The sequence below is a fragment of the Thalassophryne amazonica genome, chromosome 9, assembly GCF_902500255.1.
Source record: "Thalassophryne amazonica chromosome 9, fThaAma1.1, whole genome shotgun sequence".
Lineage (NCBI taxonomy): Eukaryota > Metazoa > Chordata > Actinopteri > Batrachoidiformes > Batrachoididae > Thalassophryne > Thalassophryne amazonica.
In genome coordinates, this window is record NC_047111.1 from 51,833,375 (window position 1) to 51,849,124 (window position 15,750).

Consider the following 15,750-nt stretch of genomic DNA (forward strand, 5'->3'; position numbering starts at 1 on the left):
TAATTTTTTTTCTTTTAAAACAGTGAATGTCATATGGTCAAGCTGCTTTATTTGGCCTGCAAAGACTTGCACGTGTTTTATGGAGAGGAAAGGGGGAGACCTCAGGAAGTGGAAGTAGAACCCCATAAATAGACTCAAACAAAACACTTTGTCAGCATTTAGTGACAGATCCATTTAGCGTACAAGAATTAGAGAAGGCATTCAAACATGGACTTATATGTCCTAATATTTCACTATAACTGTACAACCATTACTGCGAATGACACATCAGAGGGACAGTGTAACTTTTAATCCACATAATCACGAATTTAGGGCATTTTTAATAGAATAAAGAATAGTTCATTAAATAAAGGTGTTTTTTTTAAAAATGTGTTAAATTGTGTCATTGATTTGTAGTGAGAAAAGGACCAATAGATCTTTGATCCCATCATCCATCCAATTTCTGAACCCACTCATTGTAATTAAGGGTTTGGAGGGCTGGAGCCTATCCCAGCAGTCCACTGGGCGAGAAGCAGGGTGCACCCCGGCGCAGGCTACCAGCGTTATCGCAGGGCTGACTCGTAGACAAAGAGTTACACACTTAATCCAGCCCCGTCTCATGTTTTTTTTTTTCTTCGTGATACCATCAAGAATGTGTCACATTTTCATGACGTGAAGTTTTTAAGTTTACTAATTTTAACCTCTGATCTCCGAGATATGATGCACCTACTTTTGGTCATGGTTGAACCCCATAGTTGGCATATGGATTGAGTGGCAGTTGCTATGGCAGACCCGCAGCATCCAGTGGTGTTGAATGTTACCCTTCTCAATGAGCGTATTCTGAGGCTCATATTCAAGCAAGTCGTAGGTGTTGTGTCTGTCTGGTCTATGCTCCGACTGCAGTGACCAGGGTCTCTGCAGGTAGACTTTTTTACAGCGTCACTCTGTGATTGACAGTTGCCCCAGAGGTGACATTTTATTGGTCATGGTGGTTTCAGTGTGACTGCTGAGACTGCTAGATGGGCTATGAGGACTGCACTGTCCTCATGGATCTACCCTGGTGAAAATGGCTCAGTGCTCCTTGATGTTTGCAAAAAAGATGGGGGCTATGAGTTGCTGGATCTTGGTTTCAGGGTCCAGCTGTACACTGATGGATATGGTATTCTAATACTGGTGGTGTTGCCAAGGAGATCGACCATATTCCTGTGAGCAACATTAGAGAATTATACAGGATTTCTGTAGGATCTACAGAAGTGCCCAGTTTGTGAATTCTGTCTATAGATAGATATCATCAGGACAAATTTAAATGGTGTAATGCCAGTGGTGTCCAAAGTATTCAGAAAGAGCCAAGAGGGTGCAGGTTTCTTGCAGCCACTGACACCAGCAGGTGAGTTCACTGATGAACTCATCCCACCTGGTCACAGTGACGTTAATCCGGTGATGTGAACAAGAGAACAAGAGAGTTAAAGATCTGTCAGACATTGGGCTCTCCAGACGTTCCCAGTTCACCTGCTCTATACCTTAGGCTTACCAGGTCTGTCCAAAGTGCTCCCCCATCCTCTGATCCAGCTCACCACCAGATGGTGATCAGTTGACAGCTCTGCCCCTCTCTTTACCCGAGTGTCATGCAACCTCAGATCAGATGATACGATCACAAAATCGACCATCGTCCTTCGGCCTAGGGTGCTGTGGTACCATGTACACTTATGAGCATCCTTCTGTTTGAACATGGTGTTTGTTATGGACAGTCCATCACTAGCACAGAAGTCCAATAGCAAACAACTTGCTTGTATTAGACTGAAAGTCTAATACAAGCATATATACTCTGTACTGCACTGTATAACAAACAGAATTATTCTTATTTTAATTTCACTGTTCATGTTGTATGGGTGTGGAACACGGTCCTCAATAACATAATGTCTAATCTTCAGAACACTTGTGTTTCTCTGTAAAGTAAAGTAAGGGATCTTTCAAATTAATAAAGAAAAAAACCTAATCTCTGAAATGTGTGACACCACAGACAACAAACCGGTGAGAATACATACCAATTAGTAAAAATGAAATGATCAACATGCTTTGTGAAACAGTGGGATAATTCACCCCAAATATATCAATTTTAAAGTACATGATATTCACATGCACAGTTATTTTGTTTAGTCTTTAATGTTTTATGTGAATTATTTAATATTTAGGCTTTCATTATTCTTAGACTCATCGCTTTATGAATTCTTGAAACTATGCTTCAGATTTTGACAAGTACCACACAACATCATTTGCTGTGCTTTTTTTTTTTATAATGAAAGATTAATTAATATCTACTATTTATAAGTAAATGCATAAAAAACTAAATGGGTGTGACTGCTTTTCACATTTACTTAGCTTTTGATGGCCTTCAATTTGCAAGGAAACTGACTTTTATTTAATCAGGTTTTTACAATCACTTAATTTTTAAGTGATCATTGACAGAGATCCTTGTGTTTTTGTGTATTCTGCAGCTGACCTAAATATTGTTGTTGTTGTTGTTAGGGTTGCTTTTTGAAATAGTTTATTTGAACAGAATTAACTGAGTGGAAATGCTGATATCAGATAGTTTAATTTCAGCTTTAATTTTTTTTTTTTTTCAATTTAACCTTTATTTAACCAGGCTAGTCCCATTGAGATCGAGAGCTCTTTAATCTTGAGCATGGTGCAAAATATTTGTTTTGTAAATAATTTCTTTTACCTTCTGTTTTTCTTCATGGTCACCATATATTTTACACCATATGTCCTTCCTGGTGCAAATCCAGACGTACAAGTTGAGTGGAGCATGGGTAGCTTCACACCAGGGACCTTCTTTTTGGGACGTAAGTGTACTAACTTGCCCCTTGTGAAATGTTCTTCTTGTGTTCCATTGTCTTAAAAAGTTTCAAACCCACCATCTCTAGGTACCTTAGGTACCTAATGCCCTGATTTTTGGCGATATCTATCTATCTAGACCAAATATTGTTGTTTTCAGGGGGGGAGGAGTTGCTTGGTTAGTATAGGAATATGAACGACCTTGTGGGATAATGAATTACAATAATCAATACTCTGCTCAGTAAAATGGGTGACCCTTCAAAGGTCTTGGTGCAATGTGATTTTTGTCAAAGGTACATTATTTCAAATTATTTTCAAATCTGGTGAAAATCAGATAAAGTTTGTTTTGTTTGTCATGTACACAAGAAAGTGTGATTGATACATGTACGAATGGAGCGCAATTCTTTGTTGTCCTTCTCGCCTGGACCATAAAAACCCATCTTAATCAGGCACTGTAAGAAGATCTTTGCACAGCAGAGTTTAGCTACCAGTAAATTTGCCGTTGTAGTACCTTCAAAATAATAAGCTGGGATTACGCCAAACTGTAACCGTAACCGCAACTGTGAAAATGTGTAATAAATATGATTTATAGTATAGGTAACAATCCAACAGCACTTCAGTTGTTGATGGTGTTATTGGGGGAAACACGGACAAGTACCCCTACTACAAGTGCGTGTGTGTGGTATTACTGCTGAATCTACACCAAAGAGATAAGAATGACACATCAGCCTGGTATATTTAACAATATATATTTTCATTGTGAATGTACATTCCATTTCGACATAAGCTTTCTTCACAAACAAAAAGTTGGCATCTAAATAAATACTATATAAAATAGAACTTCAAAATAAATATATCTATAAAGGGAACCTTTTATATGAGGTTTTTTTTTTTTCTTTTTGTTATATCTAAACAAAACAAAAGCACATATCTTGTTTCTTAATCCCCAACATTGACATTGCAAAGGCAAAAAGGAATGGAGTAGCATCGGGTACTAATATTTCCTCCTGTTTGGGTTGACATTTTAAAAATAAAATCATCTTTATTGGTAAATTTATGACACAAGGGATTGTGTGTAAAATCACAGCATTGTAGCAACAAAAGAAAAAAAAGTTAAGGTTTTAACAGAGTCCCACACCTGGAACAGGCTTGCTAGCACATGGAAAAGTGTAAAGCTAATGCTAAGAAAAGAATGCTTGAGTAATACAGGGAAAGGGAGAGTGTAGAAACATAGGTCCACTCATGAAAAAGATGGCACGGAATGCTGGAAGATAGGGAAAGAAAAGAAGAAAAAGTAGAGAGAGAGCAAGAGAGAGAGAGAGAGAGAAGAGAGAGAGAGAGAGAGAGAGAGAGAGAGAGAGAGAGAGAGAGAGAGAGAGAGAGAGAGAAAGAGAGACAGGCTTGTCTTTCTCTCCCGTCTGTGGTATGACACGGCAGCTGTGTTTGTCAATCAAGACCAGGCGGCGTTTGTTGGACGAAGAAGAGGAAAAGCAAGAATGAGAAAAGGAGAGAAGTGAGCTGAGACACTGAGCAGTAACAGCAGGGAACAGGTTGATCCGGACCGGTGCCGGATTGGTTTCCCCTGTGTGGAGTCAAAGAATCCACAGTCTTTAGGAGTCGAGGAGGAACCGGGGAATTACCTTAGCCTCTCGATTGCTAATGAGCCACGGATAGCATAAACAGCAGGAGATTTTTCTGTTTTCTTTTTTATTGCCAGGCACGCTTTCGTAAATCAAGTGCTTGTGATAGAAAGATCTGCCATTTTCCCAAACCCTTCCTCTCACCCGCCCCTCCCTCTCCTAGCTCAAAAAACATCTTACCTCAAAATATATATCTAATATATTTTCTATATATTTTGTACTGAATTGTCGTTATAATGTACCATGCAATCTTTCAAGGACATTTAAAAGTCTCTTCTAAAGAACACAAATGTCATGAGACTATTTACAGCAAATAACATTTCACCTGCATAGCTCTATTTCTAAATCTATTGGTGATTTCTGCTCCGCACTAGGCCTTTGCCCAGTTGCACAATCAATCTGAATTTTGGCACCTTTCTCTCCAAGTGAATTGCTAGGTTTTGAAAATATTGCCTCATACATTCAAGACCAAGGACAGTGGCTTTGTATTTTTTTGTTGTTCTTCTTCTCTTTTTTATTTTTTTTTTATCTGGGTGATAGCAGCTTTGTGTAACAACACAAATATGTATATGAGTTAGCTAGACACCCTGACGGAATAAAGGTGCGTATGTTGGAGCAACAAAGACTCAGCCAACTGTATTCAAGGGTATGTATTAAGAACCAACTCCTATCAACTCGGTTTGGCAGGAATCCATAAAAACTGATCACTCAGGAAACGGCACATGCCAAACTCCTTTGGCAAAGTCCTACAAATGACATGCAGGCCACAAAAATAGACATTAAGAGGAAAAGTTAGCCTGACTTAGCTTAGCTATGCAGCATGATTTCCCGAAGACACTTGTATACGTGCATTAGGGTGGCTGGGTTGAAACTCGAGTGCATGCCAATGTAATGTGAAAAAAGCTGAGGTGGTAATACTGTGCTTTCGTACATCCATTTAGAGGTTTACGTCTTTTTTTTTTAAAAGGTTGTGCAAGTGGCAGGTTCGAGTTTGACTAAAGCTGCGTTTACATATTGGCAATTGGAAACCGCAGGCTGTCAATGCTTTTATGACCAATCAGTGGCTACGATGGCACATCCCCATACTAACAGTACATACTGATAGCATGCTGAGCTAAAACACCTCTTAGCATGCATCAACTAATAATAGCAAATGTGTTCGCTGGAGCATTTAGCTAGGTGCTAACTCCAAGCATCTTCACTTGTGACAGTACACAAGCTACAAGGTATTTCACATCCATTTTACAAGAAATGGTCTGGTTTGAATTAACAAAAGAAGAAAAGTTCCACTGTCAGCAGCTGAAGGAAGATCATCAAGTTCATGCTAACAAAGGAAATGCTATATTTACTCAATCTTGTTAGGTCAACTGGATCTACACAGTGTGGTTGTTTTAAATAGGAAATGGAATATGCAGTTAAATGTAACATACAATTTCAATGTTTCCCATTTAACCATGTTTTGTGGGACTGGAACTAGCTTAAGTAAGCTAGCTACGTTTGCTGGCTCCTTTTGAACTAAGGTGAATGGAACTTCCTGTTTCCCATGAATGCTAATATGTAAACGCAGCGTAAGGCTGACTAGATACACACGCAGCAACACAGCTATGCCTCTTTCGCTCCTCTTCACTCACATCGCTTGCATCCCTTCTCTTCTAGAAACAATATTATTTGGCCATTTTGTCTCTTACTTATTAGCTTACAAGTCTTAAATTATTCACTATTGCCTTTTTGTCCCTAAAAGTTCTTTGCATTATTGTGCAAAGAGGAAGTAGACCAGGCTCTTAGGCAGTTTTAAACTCAACATGCTGTCGGCCAAGTTCTATAGAGGATTACTGTAACAGTCCCTGAGAAGGTTGGGTGTACATTTTTATACATCGTTTGTCTACAACACATTGACTTCTAGCATTGTGTTTGACCATTAGACTAGAGCATGCAGGTCGTGGCATGCATTACTACCTCTGAGGTGACCAGTGAATGTTAAACAATCATAAATGTTTAAAACATCTTGGTTTCACCCCCTAAAATAGGAAACATATTTTGAAGTGATTATCTCTCGATCACTTGCAGTACAACTGTGTACAAACAGTACTGTAAGAATTATGGGCAATAAGGTGTTTCAAAAGATTTTTTTTTTTAACAGATCTCAATGGAGGCAAAACTGGAGATAAAATATTAGCAATACCAAGCTAGCATCTTCAAGCTATAAAAATGGTGACACTAGATGATGGGCGAATAGAGTACATGGAGCTTCCTTGCGGTCTCCTCTCCGAAGCTTCTGTATAGATAATCGCGTTTGTCATGTTGTTTGCCAAAGGCAGGGCACTGGGCTGTGCTTTCAGGGGGGGTTTGGATTTCTCTCTCCATCTTATACCTTCTATAATCAAAGGATCAGCAACCAGGTTCTGGTTAGTTACAAACCATTACAAAATTAGCTGAGAATACAGAGCAGCAGAGAGGTACAATGACTTTGTGCCTTCAGCCATTTTAAAATACAACACAAACACCAGTCCCATGATCTAGTCTCTTCTTTGTGTGTTACTCTTATTTTAAAAAACAAAACAACCAAGTTATTACTCAGGCCCACTCTGATCATTCACCTTTTCCAACATTTAAGTACCTTCGTTTTACATAAGTCATCTTTCAGCAGATTAATGGGGTAAATTAAGGGGTTGGTTTTAGATTGTCCGATCCATAGAAAGCAAGCAAGTCCTGCACAGTCATCTCCATTTCTCATCAAGACCACAACCAGCTTGGTCCAGTATCATGACCCCTGCATCTGCTTTTCAAGTGTCCCAACCTTTGCTTCCACACCTCCGCTTTTATAACCAGGGGCAGCCACACACCCCTGCAAGTGCTTGCAGCGGCAGCCGGGCCTGCTAATATGTCGTAACACTTTTGTCCCAGTTTGGCAAGACCCATAGCTGGCAGGTAGCAGACCAGGCAGGGCAGGACAAACAGAAAGGGCAGCCATAAATGACCAGCGGGCACAGCAATTGGCCTGGGAGCATGAGCAAGGCTGTCTGCACAGGATCCCTCATCGTCCTCATCCTCGGTGCAATGGTAAAAGATCCTTTGACCAGACACATGCAGGTGGCTGTATCCACCAGGCTCTGAGCCGAGCACAGGCACTCCTGGTTGCAGACCCACAAGAGGGTAGGGTTCGGGGGAGCGTACACTCTGTGCATCGACACTTCCCACAATGCTCGCAAAGAAGGAGGTGCTTCTTCTCAGCTGGGGAAGAAGGAATCAGTGACAATCCCTGCTGGCCTGTAGTCACCTTTGCAGATTTGAGGTCAAGCGATTTAGAAGAGGACGAGCAGGAAGAAGCAGAGGAAGAGGAGGTGAGGACTTTAGATTCAGAGGAGGCAAACAAGTTGGAGTTCGAGTGGTTGATTGGTGTTAGCGGGGCCCTGGTGGAGGGTGCAGGTTTGGGTGGTGGTCCACTGTTGGGGTGGGGGCAGCATGTTCCAGCAGCCTCTGGTCAGAAGAGGTGCTGCTGCTGCTGCTAATAGAGCTTGGCCTCCCGCTGAATGAAATCCAAGGGTGGGTGGTGGTGTCCTGGTGATGGTGGGGGTCACACCTGCCCTGCTGGTGGTGCTGGTGCTGATGATTATGGGTGATGGTTGTGGTTTGCCCCTGGGAAGGTCTCCTGATTCTGACCAAGCCACGTGATTCTCCTGTGATTTGCAGTCTTCTGGCTCGGAGGCTGCTGGGAGACAACAGCAGGACTGTCTATGTAGTCGTTCTCCACATGTGAGGACTTTATCTGGTCAATGGGGTAGATAGTGAGGGGGTGCTGCAGGCGGTCGTACGGCACATGACTGTCCAGCAGGGGCTGGGATATGAGGGAGGATGATACTCCGGGGATGTGGTGGGGAATCCTGGACTCCATGCCTTGCACGTCTTCACTCTAAAGTGGCATCTAGCAATGCTACACACACACACACACACACACACCCACACACACACCACACACACACACACACACACACCACACACACACACACACACACACAGATAAGACACAGTTATGACTGGCTGCTTTTCTTTTCTTTATTGATCTTTACTGTTTTTGATCTTTCCCACAATGGATTTACATTTATTTAAATAAATGTAAATAAATTAATTGGAAAGAAGTGAAAAGTGTAATCAAAGAGAGAAAAGGTGCAACTTCTTACCCACACACACACACACACACACACACACACACACACACACACACACACACACACACACACACACACACACACCACACACACACACACACACACACACACACACACACACACACACACACACACACACACACACACAAATAACTGTAAGCATTATAACAAGCCTTCAGTAATGCCTCTTATCTGATGTCCATCAATGAACTTCAGAGAGACTACATCAAGCCAACTGAGCAGCACTCAAAGCCGGCAACTACCAGGGAGCAACCACATTTACCCAGACCAATAACTAAAACCCAAGAGTGAATACTAAACCAATAGGAATCTGTTTCCAGGCCGGCTGGGTTACTGAATGTAGAGTGCACCATGATTGTGATTTTTTTTTTTTAGACTGAATACCAACAGGGTTTCAACCTCCTCCATTCTAACACTGACATTAGAACATAGTAGCTGGACTCTCTCTCATCGCCTCCCTTCCAAAGAGCGCAGAGGACCAGGGAGCAGGACATGCATGCAAAATACTCAAAAAGACGCAAAACAAGGAAGCGCAAAGGCCGCCAGGGAAAAAAAAAAGGGCTTCAACAAAGCCACGTGAATGCAAGAGGCAAAAGAAATCAGGGCTTTCTACATTAGAACTAATTAACTCTGTATTTTAACCCATAACTTTGCTCTCTGTGTGCATATTTTGGCAAAGAGAGCTGACGGTGATCGCGAGGAGTTTGTGAATGAAGCTCACTTTGCCAGTTGCAGATTTTTTTGTGAATGAAGCTGCTGAGCAGGAATCAATGGGCTCCAGTCATTATGAGCGTGAATGAAAACTGCTCCGTCTGTTTCAACAATGAGCGCACGAGGCGCAGACCTAACCCACATTTTACACCCAACTAAAAGATGATCGAAGACGAAACGGCGCAGCGCGACCGACGCGTCCACTGACCCACTTCAGCTGCGTAAAATGCGCTCCATAAACAACCTGGCACGTATCTTTGGAAAATGCTAATTTATTATTATTATTATTATTATTATTATTATTATTATTATTATTATTTAAAAACGTCTTTTCCTCGTCCCTTTTTCGTGAGAAACCAGTTGCGACAGCTCTGGCACCGACGCGACTTGTGTTCATCAAATCCAGATCATTACAAGCTCCAAGCCGGAACTGTGCGTGCGTGCGCGATGTGCGCGCGTTCCTCCCTTCAATATGTGAATGGACTGAGTCATAAGAACCGGAGGCGGCCGCTCGGCTTACTCAAATAGCACGCAGACATTCAAGCTGTACGTGTGCCGTGTTGGTATAAAGTGGAACACGGTGTGCCAGCAGCCGAAAGATTGTAAGATCGATCCCATCGATGAGGGACGAGCTGATCAAAGATATCGTTTATTAATATTTCTTTGGGAAGTTGGTAAATTCTGCTGGGGGGGAACAAATCAAATAAAAGGTTGTGCCTCACGTCACAAACACCTGACACAACCTGCGTGGACGAGCCGTTCCACGTACAGCATGTACAGTGCGATCGCACAGCTGGAAACGGCTCAGATACCGGACGTGAGGCCCGTAGCACGCAAAATACGAACGAATCTACCGATTAAAACTCCTCACCGTCTCCTGTCCGACTTCCTTTTTTGGTGCGCAGTCGGTGGTTGAATATTGACCTAAAGCGCAAACACGACTCCAGCTTGTTGCAAAAAAAAATAAAAAAAATAAAAATAATAATAATAATAATAATAATAATAATTAAAAAAAAAATAAAAATAAATAAAAGAGAGTTAGACAGCTGTCGTGCCCCCCCCCCAACCCCTACTCTCGCGTACCACCGGTTTGTGCAGCCAACAAGTTTGGAGCATGAACGCAGCAGAGGTGATCGCTTACCGTCTTCTCAGGCTACAAATCTCATCTCTTCGTTGCGCACTACTTTTTCTTTCTTTCTCTTTCTTTTTTGTTTTCTCCTGCGTACAGGTTATTATAGTCCAGTCCGAGGTGAGAGACGTGGAATGAGGTTTAAGTCCAAAACGTTGAAGGGGGAAACGCGAGCAGAAGGGGAGCGGGTTCTCCTGCGCGTCTTCTGGTGCGTAAAAAGCGACTGCGGTTGTGGACGCAGAGCTTTGGATATGATGTTGCAACCAGCGAGGGGGAGGGAGCCGAGTTTTTATGAATGGGAGGGTAACGGAAAGGAAAGAGACGGCACTGCGCAGATGCCTGGCTCTTTTTTCCCCCTTCTTTTTTTTTTTTTTTTTTTTGTGAATGGGAGGGCAGAGAGAGAGACTGAAATGCGGTGGTTACATTTTTATGAATGGGGAGGACTCCGAATGACATTGCGCAGGCGCGATGCTGATATTTTTATGAATGGGAAGACATCGAGGCGTGTGTGTGACACCACGGGGGCTGGGGGTGGGCTCGCTCTTCTTCTTCTTCTTCTCCTTTTTTTGGGATCAAAAGCAATGTCAGGTCTGATTTACATAAAAAAGTTTTCTTCATTTTAACCTGTTGATTTATTTATGACTTCCTGCTGCGATGATGATGATGATGATGATGGAGGGAAAGAAGTGCTCTGTTTCTTTTCTGATGGTGAATTTGCTTTCTGATTTTCTTTGATTAATAACTCATTTAACTCCACGCGCCTCAGATCTCCACAGCCGGATGTTAAAATGACATTTTGTTTAAAGGATCGAAACCAAAGAGGGAAATGTTTCAGCTTCGAATCTCCATCAGACTCAATAAAAGCCGCCCACCGCGCGTTCCCGTGCTATCTGAAGCGCGTTATAGCCAACGAGGACGCGTCCTTCCTTCCTTCCTTCCTTCCTTCCTTCCTTCCTTCCTTCCTTCCTTCCTTCCTTCCTTCCTTCCTTCCTTCCTTCCTTCCTTCCTTCCTTCCTTCCTTCCTTCCTTCCTTCCTTCCTTCCTTCCTTCCTTCCTTCCTCTGTAACAATGTGAGGCATGGCTACGGTGTAAAAACACACACACGGAGCTGGAGGAGGAGGAAGGAGCCAGCATGAGGGCACACAAGATTCACAAAAGGACAGGATGTTGTTGATTTGTACCAAAACCACGCGGAGAAAATGAGTGAGAATTTCCTTTCTCTGACATCCCACTGTGCGTGCGTGCGTGCCCTGCCCCCAACACACACACACACACACACACACACACACACACACACACACACACACACACACACACACACACACACACACACACACACACTTATATACGAGCTTTTAACCAGTCAAAGGTTAACAGTCTACCCATTATCCGTTTGCACATATCACCATGGCAACCACTACACCTCCAAATTGGGATTTTTGTCGTTTTTTTCCTAAGGGTGGGGAAGTGGTATGTTGACTCTTTTGATTGTCTGCTGTCAAAAGGATGATAATTACATCATCAACAGGAAGCACAACAGCTTTTGAGTGTCACAAACTGCCAAACAAAAACAAAGAAAAACTCTGTTTCCTAATGAACTCATCAGGTTTGGTGTCCCAGCGGTAGGTTCCTGCTTCAAGACCACCCGTGTCCATTCTCTGTGGAATGTGGAGTTTAGTCACAAAGTGTAGTAAATCCTGTGCCAAATCAACCTGGAGATCTGTGTCTGATCTGCTGTGGTTACAAAAACAGTTTTCGCTCACCTATATATTTTTTAATAAAACCCAATATCTGAAACATTTACAACTGATCATTAGAAGTTGGAAAAAGGCAACAGTTTGAAAGAGTTGTTTAGAATGTGGTTAATTAAAACTTTCAAATTTCACAGAATTTTCAAAATGTATTTTCTACCAAACTCCAAGTGTTATAATGTAGGTTTAGTTTTGTAAGTAAGACCCTTTGGCTGCTCCCTTGTTTGTACTCGGGGTCGCCACAGCAAATCCAAGGTGGATCTGCATGTTGAATTGGCACAGGTTTTACGCCGGATGCCCTTCCTGATGCAACTCCACATTACATGGAGAAATGTGGCGGGGGTGGGATTTGAACCCGGAACCTTCTGCACTGAAACCAAGCGCATTAGGTTTAGTTTTGTAATGTGTTGCAAAATTACATCTTATTTTTATGAAGAGAAAATATTGACCTGTGAGGTTTTGAGAACACCCGGGACCTGACACTCTTGTGTGATGCACTTTCACAGGGCACACACACTAACATCCATAAGCTGCATTGTAAATCACTTCATAAGCTGTTTCAGAGAGTTTCCCCCCATCTTGGTTTATTTTTTTTTTGGAGTGAACAGCCTTTCTTTACTCTGATTGGCTGTTGATGTGCTTCCCAGCATCCATCGCACAAGTTGAGGGAAGCTCCCACATGATCTGATGTCACTACCAAATGTAGGTCATGGCCATCTGATCACCTGAATTTCTTCCCTTCAGGGGCAGAAATTCTAAATTGTGTCCAGACAGTGCAAATTTTGATCATATAGCAATATCATATTTTGAATCCCTTATTTAAATGCTCACGAATACAATTACAGTAGTGCCAAAGAAAATTATTTTCTGACTTAAATCTTAAAAAAAAATCCCAGAGGTCATACAGCTTTAATACACACTGAGGATTGTGATGTACTTCTGATTTCAAATAATACTGCTTGATTGTTTCCGGTCTGGCTTTTGTTCACTGTGGTTGTTCAATTTCAGCATAAGCATATGCAGGAAATAATTTAAAAATGGATATTTTCAAAAACAGGAGAAGAAACACTCTGAGCCTTTGTTTGTCTCACTTTGTTCAGCTTCATTCAAATTTAAAAAAATGGACTAAGATTTTATGGCTTGTCAAACATGGTGGAACAGCCTGTTAGTGGTAACGTGGCACTTCTCTTCCCGGAGTTAACAGCATACAATGCACAGCTGATCTTATGTGGAGTTTGCATGTTCTCCCCGTGTTTGCGTGGGTTTCCTCCCAAAAACATGCGGGTTAGGTGGATTGGAATCTTTAAATTGTTCCTAGGTGTGCGTGTGGGTGTGACTGTGTTTGTTTGTCTGTTTGTGGCCCTGTGACAGACTAGTGTCCTGTCCTGGGTATACCCCGCCTCGCGCTCTGTGGCTGCTGGGATAGGCTCCAGCCCCCCACGACCCTTAATTGCACTAAGTGGTTGAAGATGAGTGTGTGAGTGAGTATATAATGTTGTCCAGAACTGAACCGGATGAAGCACATCAGAAACAGAACGATGAGCAAAAGACAGCATTTGGTGTTAGTTAACTCTGTTTAGTCAGTTGATTGTTGTTTTCTTAACTTTGTAGTTGTGTATGGTGAAACATAATATAATTTTTTTCATTTCATTTCATTATCCTGCAAATCCGATGAACAGTGGTGATGTTAAAGTTTGGAAACGAGTGTGAAACATTATTATTTTTATTATTATTATTATTGGACCAGAAATAATGGAGCAGTACTAACTGGAACATGGACACGATTGTGCAAGTAGCCGACTGACCCCGTTTTAAACTTTAAGATTGCTCGCACAAACTCCACCCCCTTTCTGTTATGTTGCAGGTCATCTTCTCTTTCATACCTGTAGATTTGAAGACCAACTCTGGTAACAATTTCTGATAAACATTAGTCATAAATCATTTATAAGCCATAACTGAATGATGAACTAATAATTAAAAAAGGATTTGGAGATGTAAACAAATAACCAATGTATTATGTGTCAAATAATGTACTAGTCATTTATTGTTCTATACTAATTTTACCATCTTTAAGAAATGGTTTGTAAAGCATCTGCATCAGACATGTATTATTAAAAACTGATAATTGATATATTAATGTATGTAGATCATTTATTTATTTCACTGTCAGTAACCAGTGCCTTAGTGATTAATGCAAACAAACATGGTTACTTAATTGATTATACTTAATTAATTTAATTATACGTTCACCTACATATAATTATTTCTTCATAATGTTAGCCTTACTATCCAACGCTTTAATCAGTATCAACAGCAGATGTGTATTTGGGGGAGGTGATGGTCTAGTTGTTAAGCGTTGGGCTTCAGACCAGATGATCCTGGGTTCAAAACCAAGCCAGACCAGAAATTTACTCAGGGCCCTTGGGCAAGGTCTCTAATCCCCAAGTTGTTCTCGGAGTGTAGTGAGCTTCTTCCATGGCAGCACCCTGACATCGGTGTGAGAGTGTGTCTGTGTGAATGGGTGAATGTGAGGCATAATTGTAAAGCACTTCTGATGAAGATGGAAAAGTGCTATATAAATACAGTCCATTTAACATATTTATTAAATTATTAGTTATTACTCATATACAGTAATCATTTGATTATTTTAAATCATTTACTAATGCCTACTGATCATTTAATTATTTCCTTATCATTAACCAATGCTTGACTGTCCACAAGTTTTTATGTATTATTAAACAATTTGTTGATCCTTTATTCTTATAAACACCTTATTGCTCATATATCTATGTATACTAATTATTTGTCAATAATTTTCTCATTATTATTTTGTACTTTATTGATATCTGTAAGCATCTACAACAGATTTATGTATTATTAAAAATGTTTCTAATTTACTAATTTGTACTGTATTAATAAACAATTTATTACTCATTTACCTATTAATATTTATGTGTACCTATCTTATGCCTTCTAATTATATGTTGATCATGTTATCATTTTTAAATAATTCTTTATTAAATATTTAAAACAGATTTGTTATATATCCAATAATTTATTAGTTATTTACTCTGTTATACTAATCATTAATGCATGGCTTTTAAGTCCCTACAACAGATTTATGTATTATTAAAGCAGTTCATAAGTCTGGGAATTTTCATCCTCTGCTTTATTTTTATATGATTTTGCGTTCATCTTTTCATTTGGACTACAGTGATTTTAATTGGTCCTGTATTGATTCAGCACACCGGCACCATCAGGGGCTAAATAAGGACATGGGGCAAACTAAAAACACTCAAAGCAAACTGCTTTGAATCACAGAAACTTTCATGAGCAGTCTCTGGGATCATGGAGAGAATACCTACAGGCCTGTGTATCTCTGTAAATGTAAAGGAACTTTTTGAAATGACTGATTGTACAGTTAGCCGCTTACCTAAATATCCTTCCTTCTGGGTGGTGCAGCACTCCACTAACTCATTGAAATATGACCTTTGATGAGGGGCTGTTCTTTTCCTTAA

General features: G+C 40.9%; 1 protein-coding gene across 1 annotated transcript; it reads right to left on the reverse strand.

Moving 5' to 3' along the window:
• Positions 1-4,667: 4,667 nt before the first annotated feature.
• spry4 (sprouty homolog 4 (Drosophila)) lies at positions 4,668-10,762 on the reverse strand. The gene is given in 9 exon segments (XM_034178043.1): positions 4,668-7,337; positions 7,340-7,406; positions 7,408-7,472; positions 7,475-7,522; positions 7,525-7,602; positions 7,605-7,784; positions 7,892-8,012; positions 8,044-8,385; positions 10,494-10,762. Coding segments are annotated over 8 exon segments (984 nt in total). The 5' UTR covers positions 8,347-8,385; positions 10,494-10,762; the 3' UTR covers positions 4,668-7,215.
• Between the last annotated feature and the right edge of the window lie 4,988 nt (positions 10,763-15,750).